General features: G+C 42.2%; 1 protein-coding gene across 1 annotated transcript in view; it reads left to right on the plus strand.

Annotated features, from left to right (window-relative positions):
* The window catches only part of prcp (prolylcarboxypeptidase (angiotensinase C)), a 41,086-nt gene extending 20,287 nt beyond the window's left edge, over positions 1-20,799 (plus strand). The window contains exons 6-9 of the mRNA XM_063053963.1: positions 10,051-10,220; positions 14,101-14,265; positions 17,122-17,309; positions 20,007-20,799. Coding sequence (XP_062910033.1) covers positions 10,051-10,220; positions 14,101-14,265; positions 17,122-17,309; positions 20,007-20,232 — 749 coding nt within the window. The 3' untranslated portion in view covers positions 20,233-20,799. The remainder of the gene's footprint in view (positions 1-10,050; positions 10,221-14,100; positions 14,266-17,121; positions 17,310-20,006) is intronic.
* The last annotated feature ends 2,316 nt before the right edge of the window (positions 20,800-23,115 follow it).

Here is a 23,115-nt window from a genome sequence, read left to right on the forward strand (position 1 = left end):
AGAGTGAAGACTTAAGGGCTTCGGCTCACCGGGCTTAGGCGGAAGCGGGCGAGGCGAGGAAGGTTTGACATTCATTTTCTGTTGCTATTTGAGGAGAGGGGCATTATGACTGTGAGGGCAGTTTGCTGTTCTCGGTGTCGGATGTGGGAGGCCCTGGAGTCTCCAAGCCTCCCGGACGTCTACATCTGCGCCAAGTGCATCGAGATGCAGCTCCTAAGGGACCGCGTTACGGAACTGGAGCTGCAGCTCGATGACCTTCGTCTGGTCAAGGAGAGCGAGGAGGTGATAGAGAGGAGTGGAAGGCAGGTGGTCACGCCGGGACCACGGGAGGCAGACAAGTGGGTCACGGTTAGGAGCGGGAAGGGGAAAAGTCAGGTGATGGGGAGTACCCCGGTGGCTGTGCCCCTTAACAACAGGTACTCCTGTTTGAGTACTGTTGGGGGGGACAGCTTACCCGGGGGAAGCGACAGTGGCCGTGCCTCCGGCACAGAGTCTGGCCCTGTAGCTCAGAAGGGTAGGGCAAAGAAGAGGAGGGCAGTTGTGATAGGGGACTCGATAGTAAGGGGGTCAGATAGGCGATTCTGTGGACGCAGTCCTGAGACCCGGATGGTAGTTTGCCTCCCTGGTGCCAGGGTCCGGGATATTTCTGATCGTGTCCAAGATATCCTGAAGTGGGAGGGTGAGGAGCCAGAGGTAGTGGTACATATAGGTACCAATGACATAGGTAGGAAAAGGGATGAGGTCCTGAAAGGAGAATATAGGGAGCTAGGAAGGGAGTTGAGAAAAAGGACCGCAAAGGTAGTATTCTCGGGATTACTGCCTGTGCCACGCGACAGTGAGAGTAGGAATGCGATGAGGTGGAGGATAAATGCGTGGCTGAGGGATTGGAGCAGGGGGCAGGGATTCAAGTTTTTGGATCATTGGGACCTCTTTTGGTGCAGGCGTGACCTGTACAAAAAGGACGGGTTACACTTGAATCCTAGGGGGACCAATATCCTGGCAGGGAGATTAGCGGGGCTACTGAGGTGACTTTAAACTAGAATGGTTGGGGGGTGGGAATCAAATTAAAGAGGCTAGGCGTGAGGAGATTAGTTCACAACAGAGGGATGGGAACCAGTGCAGAGAGACAGAGGGGTGTAAAGTGAGCGTAGAAGCAAAAAGTACAAAGGAGAAAAGTAAAAGTGGCAGGCCGACAAATCCAGGGCAAGCATTAAAAAGGGCCACTTTTCAACATAATTGTATAAGGGCTAAGAGAGTTGTAAAAGAGCGCCTGAAGGCTTTATGTGTCAATGCAAGGAGCATTCGTAATAAGGTGGATGAATTGAAAGTGCAGATTGTTATTAATGATTATGATATAGTTGGGATCACAGAGACTTGGCTCCAGGGTGACCAGGGATGGGAGCTCAACGTTCAGGGATATTCAATATTCAGGAGGGATAGACATGAAGGAAGGGGAGGTGGGGTGGCGTTGCTGGTTAAAGAAGAGATTAACGCAATAGAAAGGAAGGACATAAGCCGGGAAGATGTGGAATCGATATGGGTAGAGCTGCGTAACACAAAGGGGCAGAAGACGCTGGTGGGAGTTGTGTACAGGCCACCTAACAGTAGTAGTGAGGTCGGAGATAGTATTAAACAGGAAATTAGAAATGTGTGCAATAAAGGAACAGCAGTTATAATGGGTGACTTCAATCTACATGTAGACTGGGTGAACCAAATTGGTAAAGGTGCTGAGGAAGAGGATTTCTTGGAATGTATGCGGGATGGTTTTTTGAACCAACATGTCGAGGAACCAACTAGAGAGCAGGCTATTCTGGACTGGGTTTTGAGCAATGAGGAAGGGTTAATTAGCGATCTTGTCGTGAGAGGCCCCTTGGGTAAGAGTGACCATAATATGGTGGAATTCTTCATTAAGATGGAGAGTGACATAGTTAATTCAGAAACAAAGGTTCGGAACTTAAAGAGGGGTAACTTTGAAGGTATGAGACGTGAATTAGCTAAGATAGACTGGCAAATGACACTTAAAGAATTGACGGTGGATATGCAATGGCAAGCATTTAAAGGTTGCATGGATGAACTACAACAATTGTTCATCCCAGTTTGGCAAAAGAATAAATCAAGGAAGGTAGTGCACCCGTGGCTGACAAGAGAAATTAGGGATAGTATCAATTCCAAAGAAGCAGCATACAAATTAGCCAGAGAAAGTGGCTCACCTGAGGACTGGGAGAAATTCAGAGCTCAGAAGAGGAGGACAAAGGGCTTAATTAGGAAGGGGAAAAAAGATTATGAGAGAAAACTGGCAGGGAACATAAAAACGGACTGTAAAAGCTTTTATAGATATGTAAAAAGGAAAAGACTGGTAAAGACAAATGTAGGTCCCCTGCAGACAGAAACAGGTGAATTGATTATGGGGAGCAAGGACATGGCAGACCAATTGAATAATTACTTTGGTTCTGTCTTCACTAAGGAGGACATAAATAATCTTCCAGAAATAGTAAGGGACAGAGGGTCCAGTGAGATGGAGGAACTGAGTGAAATACATGTTAGTAGGGAAGTGGTGTTGGGTAAATTGAAGGGATTGAAGGCAGATAAATCCCCAGGGCCAGATGGTCTGCATCCTAGAGTGCTTAAGGAAGTAACCCAAGAAATAGTGGATGCATTAGTGATAATTTTTCAAAACTCGTTAGATTCTGGACTAGTTCCTGAGGATTGGAGGATGGCTAATGTAACTCCACTTTTTAAAAAAGGAGGGAGAGAGAAACCGGGGAATTATAGACCGGTTAGCCTAACGTCGGTGGTGGGGAAACTGCTGGAGTCAGTTATCAAGGATGTGATAACAGCACATTTGGAAAGCGGTGAAATGATCGGACAAAGTCAGCATGGATTTGTGAAAGGAAAATCATGTCTGACGAATCTCATAGAATTTTTTGAGGATGTAACTAGTAGAGTGGATAGGGGAGAACCAGTGGATGTGGTATATTTGGATTTTCAAAAGGCTTTTGACAAGGTCCCACACAGGAGATTAGTGTGCAAACTTAAAGCACACGGTATTGGGGGTAAGGTATTGGTGTGGGTGGAGAATTGGTTAGCAGACAGGAAGCAAAGAGTGGGAATAAACGGGACCTTTTCAGAATGGCAGGCGGTGACTAGTGGGGTACCGCAAGGCTCAGTGCTGGGACCCCAGTTGTTTACAATATATATTAATGACTTGGATGAGGGAATTAAATGCAGCATCTCCAAGTTTGCGGATGACACGAAGCTGGGTGGCAGTGTTAGCAGTGAGGAGGATGCTAAGAGGATGCAGGGTGACTTGGATAGGTTGGGTGAGTGGGCAAACTCATGGCAGATGCAATTTAATGTGGATAAATGTGAAATTATCCACTTTGGTGGCAAAAATAGGAAAACAGATTATTATCTGAATGGTGGCCGATTAGGAAAAGGGGAGGTGCAACGAGACCTGGGTGTCATTATACACCAGTCATTGAAAGTGGGCATGCAGGTACAGCAGGCGGTGAAAAAGGCGAATGGTATGCTGGCATTTATAGCGAGAGGATTCGAGTACAGGAGCAGGGAGGTACTACTGCAGTTGTACAAGGCCTTGGTGAGACCACACCTGGAGTATTGTGTGCAGTTTTGGTCCCCTAATCTGAGGAAAGACATCTTTGCCATAGAGGGAGTACAAAGAAGGTTCACCAGGTTGATTCCTGGGATGGCAGGACTTTCATATGAAGAAAGACTGGATGAACTGGGCTTGTACTCGTTGGAATTTAGAAGATTGACGGGGGGATCTGATTGAAACGTATAAGATCCTAAAGGGATTGGACAGGCTAGATGCAGGAAGACTGTTCCCGATGTTGGGGAAGTCCAGAACGAGGGGTCACAGTTTGAGGATAGAGGGGAAGCCTTTTAGGACCGAGATTAGGAAAAACTTCTTCACACAGAGAGTGGTGAATCTGTGGAATTCTCTGCCACAGGAAACTGTTGAGGCCAGTTCATTGGCTATGTTTAAGAGGGAGTTAGATATGGCCCTTGTGGCTACAGGGGTCAGGGGGTATGGAGGGAAGGCTGGGGCGGGGTTCTGAGTTGGATGATCAGCCATGATCATAATACATGGTGGTGCAGGCTCGAAGGGCCGAATGGCCTACTCCTGCACCTATTTTCTATGTTTCTATGATCAATGCCTCTCATCATCGTATACACCTCTATCATGTCACCTCTCATCCCCCATCGCTCCAAGGAGAAAATGCCAAGTTCAGTCAACATATTCTCATAAGGCATGCTTCCCAATCAAGGCAACGTCCTTGTAAATCTCCTCTGCACCCTTTCTATAGTTTCCACATCCTTCCTGTAGTGAGGTGACCAGAACTGAGCACAGTACTCCAAGTGGGGTCTGACCAGGGTCCTATATAGCTGTTACATTACCTCCCAACTCTTGGACTCAATCCCACGGTTGATGAATGCCAACACACCATACGCCTTCTTAACAACACTGTCAACCTGTGCAGCAGCTTTGAGTGTCCCATGGATACGAACCCCAAGATCGCTCAGATTCTCCACACTGCAAGAGTCTTACCATTAATATTATATTCAGTCTTCAAATTTGACCTACCAAAATGAACCACTTCACACTTATCTGGGTTGAAGTCCATTTGCCACTTTTCAGCCCAGTTTTGCATCCTATCGATGTCCCGCTGTAACCTCTGACAACCCTCCACACTATCCACAACACCTCCAACCTTGTGTCATCAGCAAATTTACTAACCCGTCCCTCCACTTCCTCATCCAGGTCATTTATAAAAATCACGAAGAGAACGGGTCCCAGAACAGATCCCTGGGGCACACCACTGGTCACTGACCTCCATGCAAAATATGACCTGTCTACAACCACTCTTGGCCTTCTGTGGGCAAGCCAATTCTGGATCCACAAAGCAAGGACCCCTTGGATCCCATGCCTCCTTACTTTTTCAATAAGTCTTGCATGGGGTACCTTATCAAATGCCTTGCTGAAATCCATATACACTACATATACTGCTCGACCTTCATCAATATGTTAAGTCACATCCTCAAAAAATTCAATCAGGCTCGTGAGGTACAACCTGCCTTTGACAAAGCCATGTTGACTATTCCTAATCATATTGTGCTTCTCCAAATATTCATATATCCTGCCTCTCAGGACCACTGAAGTAAGACTCACTGGTCTGTGTTTTCCTAGGCTATCTGTACTCCCCTTCTTGAATAAGGAAAGAATATTTGCAACCCTACAGTTCTTCGGAACATCGCCTGTCCCCACTGATAATGCAAAGATCATGGCCAGTCTTCTCCCCCACCTCCCACAGTAGCCTGGGGTATATCTTGTCCGGTCCTGGTGACTTGTCCAACTTGATGCTTTCCAAAAGCTCTGGCATATTCTCTTTCTTAATGTCTATATGCTCAAGCTTTTCAGTCCACTGTAAGTCATCCCTGTAATTGCCATGGTCCTTTTCCATAGTGAATACAGAAGCAAAGTATTCAATCAGTAACTCTGCTACCTCCTCCGGTTCCATACACACTTTTTCACTGTTACACTTGACTGGTCATATTCTCTCACGTCTTATCCTTTTGCTCTTCACATACTTGTAGAATGCCTTGGGGGTTTTCTTTAATCCTGCTTGCCAAGGTCTTTTCATGGCCCCTTCTGTCTCTCCTAATTTCATTCTTAAGCTCCTTCCTCCTAGCCTTATAATTTTCTGGATCTCTATCATTACTTAGTTTTTTGAACCTTCCATAAGCTTTTCTTCTTGACAAGATTTTCAACAGCCGTTGTACACCATGGTTCCTGTACCCTACCATCCTTTTCCTGTCTCTTTGAAATATACCTATGCAGAAAACCACGCAAATATCCCTTGAACATTTGCCACATTTCTGCCATACATTTCTCTGAGAACATCTGCTCCCAATTTATACTTCCAAGTTCCTGTCTAATAGCTTCATATTTCCCCTTACTCCAATTAAACATTTTCCTAACTTGTCTGCTCCTATCCCTCTTCAGTGCTGTGGTAAACGAGGTTGAATTGTGATCACTATCTCCAAAATGCTCCCCCACTGAGAGACCTGCCACCTGACCAGGTTCATTTCCCAATTATGGTTGTTATATTTTACTTGTATGACTGACGCTCTGTAATCTACCATTTTTGTTGAAGTTCAATGTTCAAAATAAATTTATTATCAAAGTACATATAGGTCACCATATAGACCCCTGAGATTCATTTTCTTGCGGGCATTCACGGTAAATCAAGAAATGCAATAGAATCAATGTAAGACTGCCGCTGACCATTGTGTAAAAGACAACAAACTATGCAAATACAAACAAATAACTAAACAATAAATATTGAGAACGTGAGATGAAGAGTCCTTGAAAGTGAGTCCATAGGTTATGGGAACAGTTCAGTGATGGGCTGAGTGGAGTTATCGCTTCTGCTCAAAAGCCCTAATGGTTGAGCGTAATAACTGTTCCTGAACCTGGTGTTATGGGTGATGAGGCTCCTCCAGCTCCGTCCTTATGGCAGCAGAGAGAACAGAGCATAGCCTGGATGGTGGGGGTCCTTGATGGTGGATGCTGTCTGTGTAACATGCTCAGTGTTGAGGAAGGCTTTTCCGTGATGGACTGGACAGTATCCACTACTTTTTCTAGGCTTTTCCATTTGAGGGCATTGGTGTTTCCATACCAGTCTCTTGATGCAACCAGTCAATATACTGTCCACCGTGGATCTATAGAAGTTTGTCAAAGTTTAAGATGACATCCTGTCTGTTGAATAAGCAAGAATGTTGTTGAGTGGAAAGTCCTTTGAAAATTTTCTCAACAACCCAAAATATTGAGTCTCCCTCTTTATCTGTTTTTAGTTCTTAACAAGTAACTCGCGAACCATATTTTCATCTCTTCTGAACTGAACATAATGAGGAAGCAAAGATTCGTTGCCTGGCAAAGTTCACTCATCCAACTGCAGAGCAAATTCTGTTGCCCTAAGTATGTTGCATAATGTGCCTTCCACTTTCTCAGATATTACATCTATTTTCTTTGAACTGAATAGTCGCTGAGTGGAAACACTTTAATTGTCTGGTCTGGTGATTTATGTAAATTTATACTCAGAAATTCCCTTACTGCTGGCAGAATCAGTTCTCCTCAAATTGTTTAGGGCTTTCCAGATTTGGCAATGAACACTGAAATGTATGAAGCACGCAAACCATTACTGTTTTGTTGTGAAGTGCTAGCAAACATATTTTGAAGTGTTTTCTGTTTCTGAAAGTTTTCAAAGTGACTAAAAATAAGCCAAGTTCTTGTTTTCTTTATCAGTGTATTCTCTTGTAACGTTCAAGGACGATCTATGGTTTCATTGCCTCATTTCAAAAAAGCTGTTTGACACAACAGACACATTGGCTGACATTGGTTGCTCAGTGCTGGTATAAATCCATATTTCAGATACTCCACACTATACCATCGTCTAATTTTTTTTGTTTGGTCTGCTTCTGCTATTTTTGTTATGGATTAATGACCATGGTCAATCCCTTTTGTTTTTAGTTCAACCCCATGCACTGTGAACAATAAAGGAATAAGTTATGACATTATCATAGCTCAGTCGAAAACTGACTCTGCCTGAAGTAGGGCAGTGATATCTCAGCTGCACTGTGAGCTAGAGAAGTATGGTCAAGACCATCCGAAAGGGCAGATTCTGAACTTTACCCCATTGAATTCGCTGGGATTGCTCACTGTGTGGTTAGAGTATGGGGATCATACTAGCTAACACTGTACTACTGTAGTGAATGGCAATAATGTGCCCGGAAATAACACTGTTTCTTCAGACCTGATTTCTCATGATATGCCATATACAGAAGTGTCACATTGCCTTTCAACAACTATAATGAACTTCGAGCAAAGTTTTTAAGAGAACATGAGATGAGTTGGTTTGTGATCATTGTAAGCAAATATGAGGCACTGAGGATCAAATGCTTATAATAAGTAATTCATTTCAGAATTTGAGCCTGTAATCCCTCTGCTTCCCACCCCCCGCTGCCTTTATCTTTATTGCCCTCTCAAAATTCCCACAGCCCCCTGGGGGGCAATATCGCCCACTTTGGGAATGACTGACCTAGTACATTAGCATTCCTGATACTGTACTCACTACTGTCCATGACTTTCTCCTTGGTGAAAACCAGCAAAATACCTATTTAGTACCTAGCCCACCTCCTGACTCCATGTTCAAATTCCCTCTTTTATCCTCGGCTGACTATACCCTCTCCTTAGTTATCCTTTTGCTTTTAATGTAATATGAAATGCTTTGGGATTCTCTTTAATTCAGTTTGCTAAGGACATTTCATGGCCCCTGTGACTCTCCTAATCCCCTGCTTTATATTTCTAAAGCACCCCATTAGATTTTTAGCTTCTTTAACCTTGCATATGCTTTCTCTCTTTCTGAAAACTTCTTTCATCACCATCCAAGTCTCTGTTCTTACCCCTTCCTCCTTTCCAGAACATGCCAATGCTGAAAAAAAATCTTTTTTTTTAAGTTGGTTTCATTAACTTGATTAACACCCAATTAAACATTTACTGCGTGCATAATCAGCTCATTGCAGCAATTCAGTATCATCCCTTAAACATCAGGCCTATTAGTATCATCCCTTAAACATGCAAACACTCCTGGGAAAGACAAGATTGGTCAGGCTCCTGTCAAGTCACATGCCATCCTGACCAGGAAATGTCTACATTATTGGGTCAGAATCCCATAACTCACTATCTAAGTGGGGCATTCTGTTCAATCTCTTTTATCCAGGGGTTTCCTACCTGGGGTCCGTGGACCCCTTACTTAATGGCATTGGTAAATGGCATAAAAAGAAAAGTTGGGAACCCCTTTTAAATCAGGAACACTTGAGGTTCCTGTTTCTTCCTTGAAAAGTGATGAGCCTGTTTCCCTTCACCATCTGAAATATCTTTCTGATTTGTGGAACTTGGACTTGCAGTGAACAACTTCCTTCTCCACTCACTTTCTCCAGAGTAGTGGTATAGCTATGAGAACCTGCTCTAGTTATGCCAGTTTTTTGGTTGGATATGTGGAACGATCTTTGCTGCAGGCTTATTTGGGACCACACTCAACATCTTTCTCCAATTGCATGAGGGTTGCATTCTCTAGATACACAATTCCATTTTTATCATTTGTTGCTTCTAGTTTCTACCCTGCTCTCACATTTGTGGTCCATCACTAGTTCCCTTTCTGGATATCTCCATCTCAGGCTATAGACTAGCCAGCAATGTCTTTTACAAGTGAAAAAGGATCTAGTGCTTTCCCAGTGTATACGATGAATAAACTCTTCTTGGGCCTCCAGCAGGGTACAGGTATTGATTCTAACTGGTGTCTCGATGACGGACTCTGCCATCTCCATCATGGATGATGCCTGGGTGTGTCTAGTCCGATGGTATTAGTACCCCTGTTGTCTGTCTCTCCTAATTGGTTAGCCGGCATCCAATCAGGTTTCTGCTGTCCCAGCTTGCGTATAGTAGTTGTAGCTTGCGGCATAGTAGTTTTGTGGCGTTGAAGTCAACCCTATAGTCGCTGTGAATACAGTGTTCCGCTACTGCCAATTTCTCCGGGTAACCCAAATGGATACACCTCCTGTGCTCCTTGATGTGTGTCTACACCGTGTGTTCCACCTGGCTGACATGTGTTGCTCTGCACCAGTCGTCCTGATTCCTAGGTCATCTTTGACTTGCATAAACGGTGATTTGAGCTTCCTTATGGGTTTGTTGGATGGTATTAATATCTTATTTCTTCAGGATCCTGGTGGTCCTTCCAGAAACCATGGAAATATTGGAAAAACAGGCGGTAGCAATGGGTTCCTCCTCGTTGATGGGTTTCCTGGTTTTTCTGTTGGCCCTTTTAAGGTCCCAATTGATTTTCTTCACCCTGTAGCCACACATTTTAATGGCAAACTAGTAATAACTTGGAAGATTAGATCAGTTCATGATTAAAGCTATAATTATGTCAATCCATGTAACATTTAAATACTTGTGTTTGTTTATTTTAGCAGAAGGATTGAAGTTTCTTTCAAGTACTTTTCATCTTTGTTCACCATTACAAGCAGCTGATGTGGCTCTGTTCAAAATGTGGCTGATTGAAACTTGGGTTAATCTAGCCATGGTGGACTATCCTTATGAAGCCAACTTTTTAGAACCTCTTCCTGCCTGGCCTGTTAAGGTAATTGATGTAAATCTCAATTCTGGAGAAATATTCTAGAACTTTCCTAGTTGAAGAAAAGTTTGCACTTTGAAACATGAATATTCTACTTGTACGTAACTGATTTCATAATGAATTGAGATATATATTTTCAACCCTTTGCAATTACCTGTTTTTCTGTATTGCTCATAAAATGTGGTCTGATTTTAATCTAAGTCACAATAGTACACAAACACAATTTGCCTAAACTAATAACACACAAACAATTGTACTTTTCATGAGTTTATTGAACACAGTGTTTAACCATTCACAGTCCAGGCTGGAAAAAATGTGAACCCTTGTATGTCTGGTAGAACTTCCTTTAGCAGCAATAACCTCCACCATACATTTCCTGTAGCTGCTGGTCAGCCTTGCACAATGACAAGGAGGAATTTCAGACCATTCCTCCATACAAAACTCTTTCAGTTCATCAATATTTCTGGGATTCCTTGCATGAACAACCCTCTTCAGGTCATGCCACGGCATCTCAATTGGGTTAAGGTCTGGACCCTGACTTGGCCATTCCAAAACACAAATTTTCTTCTTTTCAAACCACTCTGCTGTTCATTTGCTCTTGTGTTTCAGATCGTTGTCTTGTTGCATGATCCAACTTCTATTAAGCTTCAGGTGACAGACCACTACCCTGTCATTGTCCTATAAAATCTCTTGATACGATTTTGAATTCGTGGTTCTCTCAACAATTGCAAGCAGTTCAGGCCCCGAGGCAGCAAAGCAGCCCCACGCCACTGTGCTTCAAGTTGGGATGAGCCTTTGGTGTTGGTGTGCATTGCCCTTTTTCCTCCAAGTACAGCAGTGTGCATATCTGCCAAAAAGTTCAATTTTTGTCTTGTGTCCTCAGAGCATTGTCCCATAAGCATTGTGGAACATCCAGGTCGTCTTTTGCAAATTTGAGATGTGCAGCAATGTTGTTTGTTTTTTTTTGGAGAGCAGTAGTTTCCTCTGGTGTCCTTCCACAAAACACCATTCTTGTTTAGTATACTTCTTATAGTGGACACGTGAACAGAGACTTTAGCAAGTTCTAGAGATTACTGCAGGTCTTTTGCTGTTACCCTTGGGTCCTTTTTCACCTCCTTCAGCATTGCACATTGTGCTCTCGGTGTGATCTTTACAGGATGCCCACTCCTAGGGAGAGTAGTAACAGTACTGATTTTCCTCTGTTTGTAGACAATTTCTCTTACTGTGGACTGATGAACACTCAGGTCTTTAGAAGTGCTTCTGTAGCCTTTTCCAACTTCATACATAACCTGAGCTTGTGTGTCTTTTTTATAGGGGAGGAGTACCTCAACAACCCACACCTCCAATCTCATCGCATTGATTGAAACGCCTGACTCCAAAAAAACTTTTGTAGAAAGCGTTACCCCAGATAGACAATAGGTGCAGGAGTAGGCCATTCAGCCCTTTGAGCCAGCACCACCATTCACTGTGATCATGGCTGATCATCCACAATCAGTACCCTTTTCCTGCCTTCTCCCCATATCCCTTCACTCCGCTATCTTTAAGAGCTCTATCTCTTTTTTGAAAGAATCCAGAGAATTGGCCTCCATTGCCTTCTGAGGCAGAGCATTCCACAGAACCACAACCCTCTGTGTGAAAAAGTTTTTCCTCAACTCCGTTCTAAATTGTCTACCCCTTATTCTTAAACTGTGGCCTCTGGTTCTGGACTCCCCCAACATCGGGAATATGTTTCCTGCCTCTAGCGTGTCCAATCCCTTAATAATCTTATATGTTTCAATCAGATCCCCTCTCATCCTTCTAAATTCCAGTGTGTACAACCCCAGTCGCTCCAATCTTTCAACATATGACAGTCCCACCATCCTGGGAATTAACCTCGTGAACCTACGCTGCACTCCCTCAATAGCTAGATTGTCCTTCCTCAAATTTGGAGACCAAAACTGTACACAATACTCCAGGTGTGGTCTCACCAGGGCCCTCTACAACTGCAGAAGGACCTCTTTGCTCCTATCCTCAATTCCCCTTGTTATGAAGGCCAGCATGCCATTAGCTTTCTTCACTGCCTGCTGTACCTGCATGCCTACTTTCAATGACTGTTGAACAAGGACACATAGATCTCGTTGTACTTCCCCTTTTCCTAACTTGACACCATTCAGATAGTAATCTGCCTTCCTGTTCTTGCCACCAAAGTGGATAACCTTGCATTTATTCACATTAAACTGCATCTGTCATGCATCTGCCCACTCACCCAACCTGTCCAAGTCACCCTGCATTCTCATAACATCCTCCTCACATTTCACACTGCCACCCAGCTTTGTGTCATCTGCAAATTTGCTAGTTACTTTTAACCCCTTCATCTAAATCATTAATGTATGTTGTAAATATCTGCGGTCCCAGCACCGAGCCTTGCGGTACCCCACTAGTCACTGCCTGCCATTCTGAAAAGGGCCCGTTAATCCCTACTCTTTGTTTCCTGTCTGCCAACCAATTTTCTATCCAAGTCAGTACCTTACCCCAATACCATTTGCTCTAATTTTGCACACTAACACTAGATGTTCACCTACTATTTTGAACCTAGACTGTGACTGTTTAAGTGGTGTATATTGATGAGAAGTACAATTGTTTGTGTGTTATTAGTTTAGGCAGATTGTGTTTGTCTATTATTGTGACTTAGGTGAAGATCAGTCCACACTTTTTGAGTAATTAATGCAGAAACCAAGGTAATTGCAAAGGGTTCACAAACTTTTTTTTTCTAACTCTGTGTGTGTGTGTGGACACCCCAGTTCTTTACTTCACCCCTCCCCCTCTCTTTTTTTTTACTAACTTTTCAGCTTTTTTCTCCAGTCCTGATGCAGGATCTCAGCTTGAAGCATCAACTGTTTACACTTCTCCATCGATGGTGTCTGGCCTGCTGTGTTCCTCCAGCATTTTGTGTGTGTTGCTTGGATTTCCAGCATCTGCAATTTTTGCGTCGGGTCTCACCAATATATAAAAGGCCACATTTAAAAGACTGGGAGACTGCTTTGCTGAACACCTACGCTCTGTCCGCCAGAGAAAGCAGGATCTCCCAGTGGCCACACATTTTAACTCCACATCCCATTCCCATTCTGACATGTCTATCCACGGCTTCCTCTACTGTAAAGATGAAGCCACACTCAGGTTGGAGGAACAACACCTTATATTCCGTCTGGGTAGCCTCCAACCTGATGGCATGAACATCGACTTCTCTAACTTCCGCTAATGCCCCACCTCCCCCTCGTACCCCATCTGTTACTTATTTTTATACACACATTCTTTCTCTCACTCTCCTTTATCCCTCTGAATATACCCCTTGCCCATCCTCTGGGTCTCCCCACCCGCCGTTGTCTTTCTCCCCGGACCTCCTGTCCCATGATCCTCTCGTATCCCTTTTGCCTATCACCTGTCCAGCTCTTGGCTCTATCCCTCCCCCTCCTGTCTTCTCCTATCATTTTGGATCTCCCCCTCCCCCTCCAACTTTCAAATCCCTTACTCACTCTTCCTTCAGTTAGTCCTGATGAAGGGTCTCGGCCTGAAACGTCGACTGCACCTCTTCCTAGAGATGCTGCCTGGCCTGCTGCGTTCACCAGCAACTTTGATGTGTGTTGCTTAGATGTAACTGTGCACTTAATTGCAGCTGAGGTAATTCAGTAGCTTTAAAACCAAAGAAAACAAATTTTAGATAATGAAGGGTTAAAATCATTTAGCATCTTACAGCTCAGTAGAAAAGCTGGCTCATAGGAGCTTAAGTAGACAAATTTTAAAGTTTGTTCCTTTATCCATGGATTATGGGAATCTTATCAAAGATGTATCTGCAAACATTTTTAATGTACGTTGGACATGTTGATAACCTTTTGAATTTATTCCTTAGGTGGTTTGCAGCTTTCTTAAGATACCCTCACTCCCTGTGAAGTCATTGCTCCAAAATATCTATCAGGCTGTGAATATATATTATAACTACACTGGCACTGCTAAATGTCTGAATATATCCCAGACTTCAACTTCCACCCTTGATGATAAAGGTTGGGATTACCAGGTGAATACAGTTATGTGCAGATTATGTGAAGTTGGTGCACCGTGCAATGGAAGTATTTTAAAAATGTATTGTAACAAAATGTTTTCTGTACTGCAGTGACATCTAATAGTAATTTATATGTAAGGAGCTTTTCTTTCTTGTACTCGCTGCATTTCTCCACTCTAAGTTAAGTTCTCTTCCTCGGCTTTCCTATGTCCCATGACATAGTATCCATTGCATGCGGGAACTTTATTTGACTATTCAATTAAAAAATGAATTAACCTGAAAGATCATTGTAGACATGTTTAGCCTGCTATCCATATTCCTTTCTATCTTCTTCCACATTTATATAGGCGTGATTTCCCTGGAGTTCAGCAGCAGATAGATTATTTTGTGAATTAGCTTTTTGTGTTGATTGAAAAACTTAATATACTATCATGAGAGGGGGAAAAAATCCCTTTATCTGACCCACCAAAGAGAACCAGGGATTCTTGTGCTGTGTCTCACTTGGTTCACACCTGCTTCTCCTGACTATTCACTGGATGGACCAAATGGCATCCTTGGCAAAGTTGGAGGTGGAGAGATCTGCTTCGTAATCAATGTCTCAGAGTGCTTGGATATGATGGTTCAGGCCAGCTCTTGCTCAACCAGCTTTGAATATCTTTCCCATGCTGCAAATCATGGGAGTTCACTCTAGTTATCCTGACAGCAGTCTACATTCTATCCCAGGCAGAAGTGAAGCCGGCAATCAATGAACTGTACTCTGTGGTCAGTAGTCTTAAAACAGGATACTCTGAGACCTTTTCATCATTGCCTGTGACTTTAACCAGGCCAATTTCCAAGAGTATTCCCACAGTACTATTGACATATCTGCTGTCCTACTGGGGATCCAAACACCCTAACATGGCTATACAATCTTCAAACACACCTACTGAGTCCACCTGCCCATACTTTGGTAAATCGGATCACCAGGCTGAGCTCCACCTCCCTGCATGCAAGCAAGCTGAAAGTGGGCAGCCAGTATAAAAGACCATGCTGAGAACATAGATAAGCTTGAACACTACTGCTTTGCGTCAATAGACTAGTTGGTCCATGTATAGAGACCTAGCAGCCAACCTGGGCATATGAGCATATCACTACCATCACAGATTTTATTAGCAAGTGTGTTGAAGATAGTGTACTGAGGTGGACAGTCCAGGATTTTCCAACAGGAAACTGGGAGATCCAGTCCTTACTAAAGTCTATGACTTTGGTGTTCAAATCAGGTGATTCTGACCTTTACAAGAAATTAAGGTATAACCTCTAAAGCTATCATGGATGGTAAGGGGGATGTGGAAGCTTATGGTGTCGGTGCAGGTCGAAGGGACTAGGTAGAATAATAGTTCAGCACATACCAGATGGGCTGAAGGGCCTGTTTCTGTGCTGTAGTTCTCCAACATCTTGAACAAAAAGAAGAAATATGAAGGGAAAATTTGAAATGTATCTTCAGAACCTTATATCAATATTAGTTTAAACTATTTTCTCTGTCATAATCCTTGTATAGATTAGCCTTTTATAGATAAGAGTAAGACACACTGGAACACAATTTTATGACATTATGACTTTCATCTTTGCAGCAATCTCTGAGGAATTTCTAACTTTAAAAAATACGTTTTACATTTCATGCCATTTGTTTGTATCTCATTTCTCTTTGTTTCAGTGTGGAAGGAAGCCATACAGCCAGGTGGCTTTCTCCTTCTCTTGCTGTTTGCTGGTTGTGGTGGCCCTGAAGCCAGTTATCGCTGAGTGGTGACAAGGTCTTGACTGACCCCATTGGATGTTGTGAACCAATCAAAATAAGTTCCACCCTGAACATTCTTTTGGGGGTGGGGGAGTTCTGAATGTCAGTAAAACCAGCCCCTGGCTTTGCCATTTTACACAGACTTTCAGTGTTTCAGATTGTCTTTGCTATTGAGAAACTGTTATCTCCCGGCCCTTCTAGTCCTATGTTAGCTTAGAAGATCTGAATATTGATAGCATTTACAACTTGACAACTGCAGGCAAAACACAGCAAAGGTTGAGTCAGTAGAGTTTGACGTGATTTAAAATAATGTAGGTGAATGATTAAACAATAGTAGTAGGACTCTTGCCTTTTGCTCCTTGCTTTTCAAGTCTGAAGGTTGGAATATCGTGTCTCAATCTTGAGGTAAGTATAGTAATACCGAAAGTTTTGTACTGTGGGCGATGCTGCCTTTTGTTTGAAGTATAATCCTAAGGGTCTTTTTTTCACTATTTTAGCTTGTACTTTTTGAGGAATTTGGGAGTTTATTTGGTGAATTTGCAAGTATTATCTTTCAATTAACATAAATTGGATATCTATTAATTTATCTCATTGCTGGTTGTAGGATCTTGTGCACATGACAACTTTTTTGTGCTAGTTGGGGACTTGAGCAAAAGAATGCAATAACGTTATCCAAATTTTGTCATGGCTGACTAAACCAATTTAGTCCATTAAATGACTAAAGAAAGCTCAAAAATGGCAATATTAAGTTCATTATTGAGGAAGAATATTTGTAACTGTAAATTGTTCTAATAAACAACCCTGATTAACTTGTTCTAATTGTAAGGTCTTTTTTTCTCCAATACAATGTGGATATGTATAATTAAGAGAAAGTTCTCTGTAAGTCATCCATATTTCTCCATTTGTGGTAATGTAAAGACCCATGATGTTTTAGATTTACCTTTAGGTTTATCTGTTCCAGTAGGGTAAGCATATTTTTCCAAAAAGATTTTGATAACATTCATTCTCTGATGTCTGAATATTCTAATACTGTAAATGAATATTTTAAGAAAATATCCTTTGTCTCTGATTTACAGTTGCTTGTTCTTTGTTGTTAGAGTTGCACAGAAATGGTGATGCCTTTATGTACAGATGGTGTAAATGATATGTTTGAACCAATGGAATGGGATTTCAAATTGTATTCTGACATCTGCAAAAAGACCTGGGGAGTGCGCCCAAGACCTAACTGGATCACCACGGTTTATGGTGGGAAAAATATCAGTTCACACAGCAATATTATCTTCAGGTGAGTTTTTATAAAACTGCATTTAATTGTGGAAGGAGAATTATGTTATTAGGCAGGAATTTGGGAGCATAAATCGGGAACAGATATACTCTGGCAAATGCAGAACAGACGGTTGTTTAGAACATAGAACATAACTGTTTTGCCCACTATGCTGTGGTGACCTTTTAACCTATTCTAGGATCAGTCTAATCTTTCCCTCCCACATAGCCCTCCATTTTTCTATCATCCCTGTGCCTATCTAATATGTCTCCAACATATCTGCTTCTGCCTCCACCCCGGCAATGTGATCTACACCTCAACACTTTGTTTAAAAAAAAAACTTGCCTTTGACATCCTCCCCATGTTTTCCTCCAAACACCTTAAAATTAAACCCCTCATATTAGCCATCTCCTCCCTGAGGAAAAATCTCTGGCTGTCCACTCAATCTGTGCATCTATATCTTGTACACCTCTATCAACTCACCTTTCATCCTCCTTTGCTCCAAAGAGAGAAGTCCTTATAAGACCTATCCTCATAAGACATGCTCTCCAATCCAGGTAGCATCCTGGTAAATGTCATCTACACCCTCTTTAATGCTTCCATATTCTTCATATAATGAGGCAACCAGAACTGAATACAATATTCCAAGTGTGGTCTAACAACAGTTTTATAGAACTGCAACATTAACTCGCAGCTTTTGAACTCAATTCCCCTGATGAATGAACAAGATCCCTCTGTTTCTCCACACTGTTAAGAATCCTACCATTAACCTTAAATTTGGCTTTCCAAAGTGAATCACTTCACACTTTAACAGGCTGAACTCCATCTGTCACTTCTCAGTCTAGCTCTGCATCCTGCCAATGTTCTGTTGTATCCTTCTACACTGTCCACAGCACCGCCAACCTTCATGTCACCTGCAAACTTACTCACAGATCTTCCCCTTTATAAAAATCACAATGAGCTGAGGTCCCAGAACAGATCCCTGTGGAACACTACTGGCTGCTAACTTCTGCGCTAAATAAACTCCGTTTAAAATCACCCTCTAATGGGCAAGCCAAATAATCCACACAGCCAAGTTTCCTAAGATCCCATGTCTCCTGACTCTCTGTATGAGCCTCCCATTTAGTCAGATGTTTGATGGGGAACCTTATCAAACATCTGACTAAAATCCATATATACCATTTCCACTACTCTACCTTCAATGTATTTTGTCACATCCTCAAAGAAAATCAGGCTCGTTAGGCATGATCTGCCCCTCACAAAGCCTCTAATCAGACTATGCTTCTCCAAATGCTTGTAAACCCTGTGGCTAAGAACCTTCTCCAATATTTTGTCCACAACTGAATTAAGCCTCACTAGTGATAATCCTAGAGTTGTGCTTACTTCCTTTCTTGAACAAAGGAATAAAATATGCTACCTTTCAATTATCTGGTAGTACTACTATGGCCAGTGAGGATGCAAAGATCATCGCCAGAGGTGCTGCAGTCTCTCTCTTTGCTTCCTGTAGCAACTGGTGACACATCCCATCCTTCCCCTGGGATTTATCTCTCCTATTGTTTTTCAAAAGTTCTAGCATATTCGCTTTCTTAATGTTGACATGCCCAGGCATATCAGCCTCTTTTACATGGCCTTCACAGACATCAAGGTTCATCTCACTGGCAAATACTGAAGAAAAACATTCATTAACGACCTCCCCTACCTCCTCTGACTCCCAAGCACATACTACTTCTTATATCCTGGATTGGTTCTACCCTCACTCTGGGCGTGCTTCTGTTCTTCACGTAAGTGTAGAATGCCTTGGAGGTTTTAAGACCATAAGATATAGGAGCTGAAATAGGCCATTTGGCCCATTGAATCTGGTCTGCCATTCAATTATGGGCTGATTAAATTCTTCCAGTCATCCCCACTCTGCTGCCTTCTCCCCTTATCCTTTGATACCCTGGCTAATCAAGAACCTATCTATCTCTGCCTTAAATGCACCCAATGACTTGGCCTCCACAGCCACTTGTGGCAACAAATTCCACAGATTTACCACCCTTTGACTAAAGAAATTTCTCCACATCTCTGTTCTAAATGGATGTCCTTCAATTCATGCCTGCTTGTCCTAGACTCCCCTACCATGGGAAGTAACTTTGCCATGTCTAATCTAAATCCTGCTCACCAAGACCATCTCATGCTTCTGTAGAATGAGTTGTTTATATGTTTAGCAGCTAGTTTCTTCCATCTAATGGCAAAAACCAACATAAAACAAAAGCCTTTTTTATTATTGCTTGTTCTGATTTGAAATAATGTTCATTTAATACATTTCACGTACTTTTGGATTATAAATTGCATACATCACCAGTCGTTGGTTTTTGAATTTGCAAATATTTTAATGTTTCTTATCAGAACGCACTTAGTGGATTATTCACAAGACAAAAATATTTCAGTAATTATTTTTGTCTAGATACTTTTGTTTTCCAGCACATGGCAAAAGTTATACATTTGGGTTAAGTAAAGAGAATTATTTAACAATAATCTTAAAGCTTAGTCATCAAAACTCAGCTCTTATATAATTGAGCCATGTAAAAACTTTTGCCTTGATGTTTTTTGAATGAAAGGGGTCAAAAATAAAGTGATACATTTATCACACATCATAGGAGAAGCATAGTTTACAGGTTAAATTTAAATGTACGTATTTGAGCTATGCTAGCTGTAAACATTGATTTCTATTGACAGCAATGGTGCTTTGGATCCTTGGTCAAGTGGAGGTGTGACTAAATCTATCTCCAGTACCTTGCCTGCTATTTTTATTCCTGAAGGAGCTCATCATTTAGATCTACGTTCCAGTAATAAACAGGATCCTTCCTCGGTCCGAAAAGCACGATCTCTGGAACTTAATTATTTTAAAAAGTGGATAAAAGAAGCAAAATTTCAATCACATGGCAGCTACAGTTCTATATGAACGTGGAATAAAGTTCTTAAAGTTTGCTGATTTCTCAATTGATTTACAATAGTTCCTTTTTGGAGTTTGCTGTGGGGTAATTTACACCTATCAGGATCCTGATATTCCTTACAAGAAATTTTATATTTTGTAATTGTGTCTATAACTGAGTGATACTAGTCTAAAACCAAGAGGAAGTATCAATCTAGTTTTTTTAATCCCATTTGGGCTTTGTTAATCTGTTACCTTTTATGTGCCGATATAACCATTAACATGTTTCATTATTATTTTGTATTAATTTGCTTTCGTGAATTGTGGTTTGCTGGTCAGATCTTGATTTCAAATTTAAATTGTATTTTGCTGGATTTGTGAACATTTCCATTGTTTGAAAACTGAAAATGATGTAAAACAAGTTTCAGTGGCTCAGACCTTGCCATTTTAAGACTTGTAACTCAAAATGCACATCTTTTACTATTATAATTTTTAATATTCTACCCAGTGCCTTTCAATGTTACATTTATCCTGTTATCATTTGTCCTTTTGATACCATGCTGTACCTCTGAATAAATTAAATTCAGTTTCTGCATGTCATGTATTTAGTCCAGCTTGCTGCATTCATATCTTTCACATTCAATTTTGCGACATTTTCTAAGCAGCTTGTGCATCATCCGATTTGCAGTTGGAGTATTTTTATATTTTCGGTTGCTGACAAGGTCATTCTAAAATGATTTTGAAAAGATGTTGGTATGTTGCCTTTTTGAATTGTATGTTGATGGGACTCCCACATGGCTGCTGGTTTAGGATTGCTGAATAATGAAGGTTTTATATTTGCAACTGCTGTGTGATCCGGAAGAAATCTGCAGGCAGTGAGGCTCCCTTGTGCCTCTCACTTAGTTCTTCCAGGAGAGTTTGAAAGGTGCTGGTGTAGAACTGCTCATCAGAGATGCAGCATAACTACAACCAATACTTCATGAGAAGCTGTAGCTTCGTTCTTCCAATCAATTGGGAAATAGTCCATGACATTCTTGGGGTGCCAAGCAAATGCTGAGATTGCTATAGGGGAGGGGAGAGCAAAACCTAAATTACAGTGCTTTTGTGATACTGAACATAGAAATGTTGTGGTCTAGCATAATGTTGCTATGCAGTACATGATAAGAGTTGACTGGAAATCTGGAATGGATGGGAAGGGGTGGAGCAAGAGCTGGCAGATGCTAGGTGGATCCAGTGATATGGGGGTGAGGATCTAAGTCTGAGAGTAGTGCCAGATACCGGGGGGGGGGGGGAACGTGATAAGTGCAGGTGATAAAGGGCTGAAGAGGAAGGTGAAGCAAGGGATAGATGAAGGGAGCTGTGGAGAACAGAGGTGAACAGTGGGGGAGGGGAACCAGAGGATGATGGAGAAGATGGGGGCCAGGTAAATCAGGAAGAGAGAGAGAGAGAAGGGCTGGGGGGGGGTGGGGTGTTGCTGGTTACCAGAAGTTACCAGAAGAATTCAATGTTTATGGTTCTGGGTTGTGGACTACCTGCATGGAATCTGAAGCCCTGTTTCTCTGAATTGCATTTAACCTCAATCAGTGGAGGAGACAGAGAGTAGACGTGTCTGTGTGGTAATGGGAAGAAGAATTAAAATGTCTGGCATCCAGGAGATGGAGTGTCCACATCATATGGAGGAAGATGATCGATAAAATGGTTGCCCAGTTTGCATTCTGTCTCACTGATGTAGAGGAGGCTACAACGGGAGTACCAGATTAATCTGAAACACTTCCTCACCTGGGAGGGTGTTTCCAGGCCAAGATTCTCTTTCCCCTTCATCCTGTCCATCACCCACGTTCCTTCCACTGGTTCCTCTCCCCCTCTGCACCCATCTCCATCCCTTGGCTCCCTTCCTTTATTCTGTGGTCCAACTTCCTTTCCTATTAGATTCTGTCAGCATCAGCTCCTTTTCAGTGGCACTGGTACTAATCCCACTCATCCCAGCTCCTTGTCCCTCCCCCCCCCCCCCAAAAAAAGCCCACCTGGTCCATCTACAGTGGCATGCAAAAGTTTGGGCACCCCCGGTCAAAATTTATGTTACTGTGAATAGCTAAGCAAGTAAAAGATGACTTGATTTCCAAAAGGCAGAAAGTTAAAGATGACACATTTCTTTTATATTTTAAGCAAGATTACTTTTTTATTTCCATCTTTTACAGTTTCAGAATAACAAAAAAGGAAAAGGGCCTGAAGCAAAAGTTTGGGCACCTTGCACGGTCAGTACTTAGTAGCACCCCCTTTGGCAAGTATCAGAGCTTGTAAATGCTTTTTGTAGCCAGCTAAGAGTCTTTCAATTCTTGTATGGGGGATTTTCGCCCATTCTTTCTTGCAAAAGGCTTCTAGTTCCGTGAGATTCTTGGGCTGTCTTGCATGCACTGCTCTTTTGAGGTCTATCCATAGATTTTCAATGATGTTTAGGTCAGGGGACTGTGAGGGCCATGGCAAAACCTTCAGCTTGCGCCTCTTGAGGTAGTCCATTATGGATTTTGAGATGTGGCACAGGACTTGTTTCCAAAATGCATCAGGCTTGTTTAGATATGGACTGATGAAGTTAAAATAGAACTTTTTGGCTGCAATGAGCAAAGGAATATTTGGAGGAAAAAGGGTGCAGAATTTCATGAAAAGAACACCTCTCCAACTGTTAAGCACAGGGGTGGATTGATCATGCTTTGGGCTTGTGTTGCAGCCAGTGGCATGGGGAATATTTCACTGGTAGAGGGAAGAATTAATTCAATTAAATACCAGCAAATTCTGGAAGCAAACATCACACCATCTGTAAAAAAGCTGAAGATGAAAAGAGGATGGCTTCTTCAACAGGATAATGATCCTAAACGCACCATTTAGAAAATAGCCTATGCTTTTATTCCTTCTACC

The sequence above is a fragment of the Mobula hypostoma genome, chromosome 7 (genome assembly GCF_963921235.1).
Source record: "Mobula hypostoma chromosome 7, sMobHyp1.1, whole genome shotgun sequence".
NCBI lineage: Eukaryota > Metazoa > Chordata > Chondrichthyes > Myliobatiformes > Myliobatidae > Mobula > Mobula hypostoma.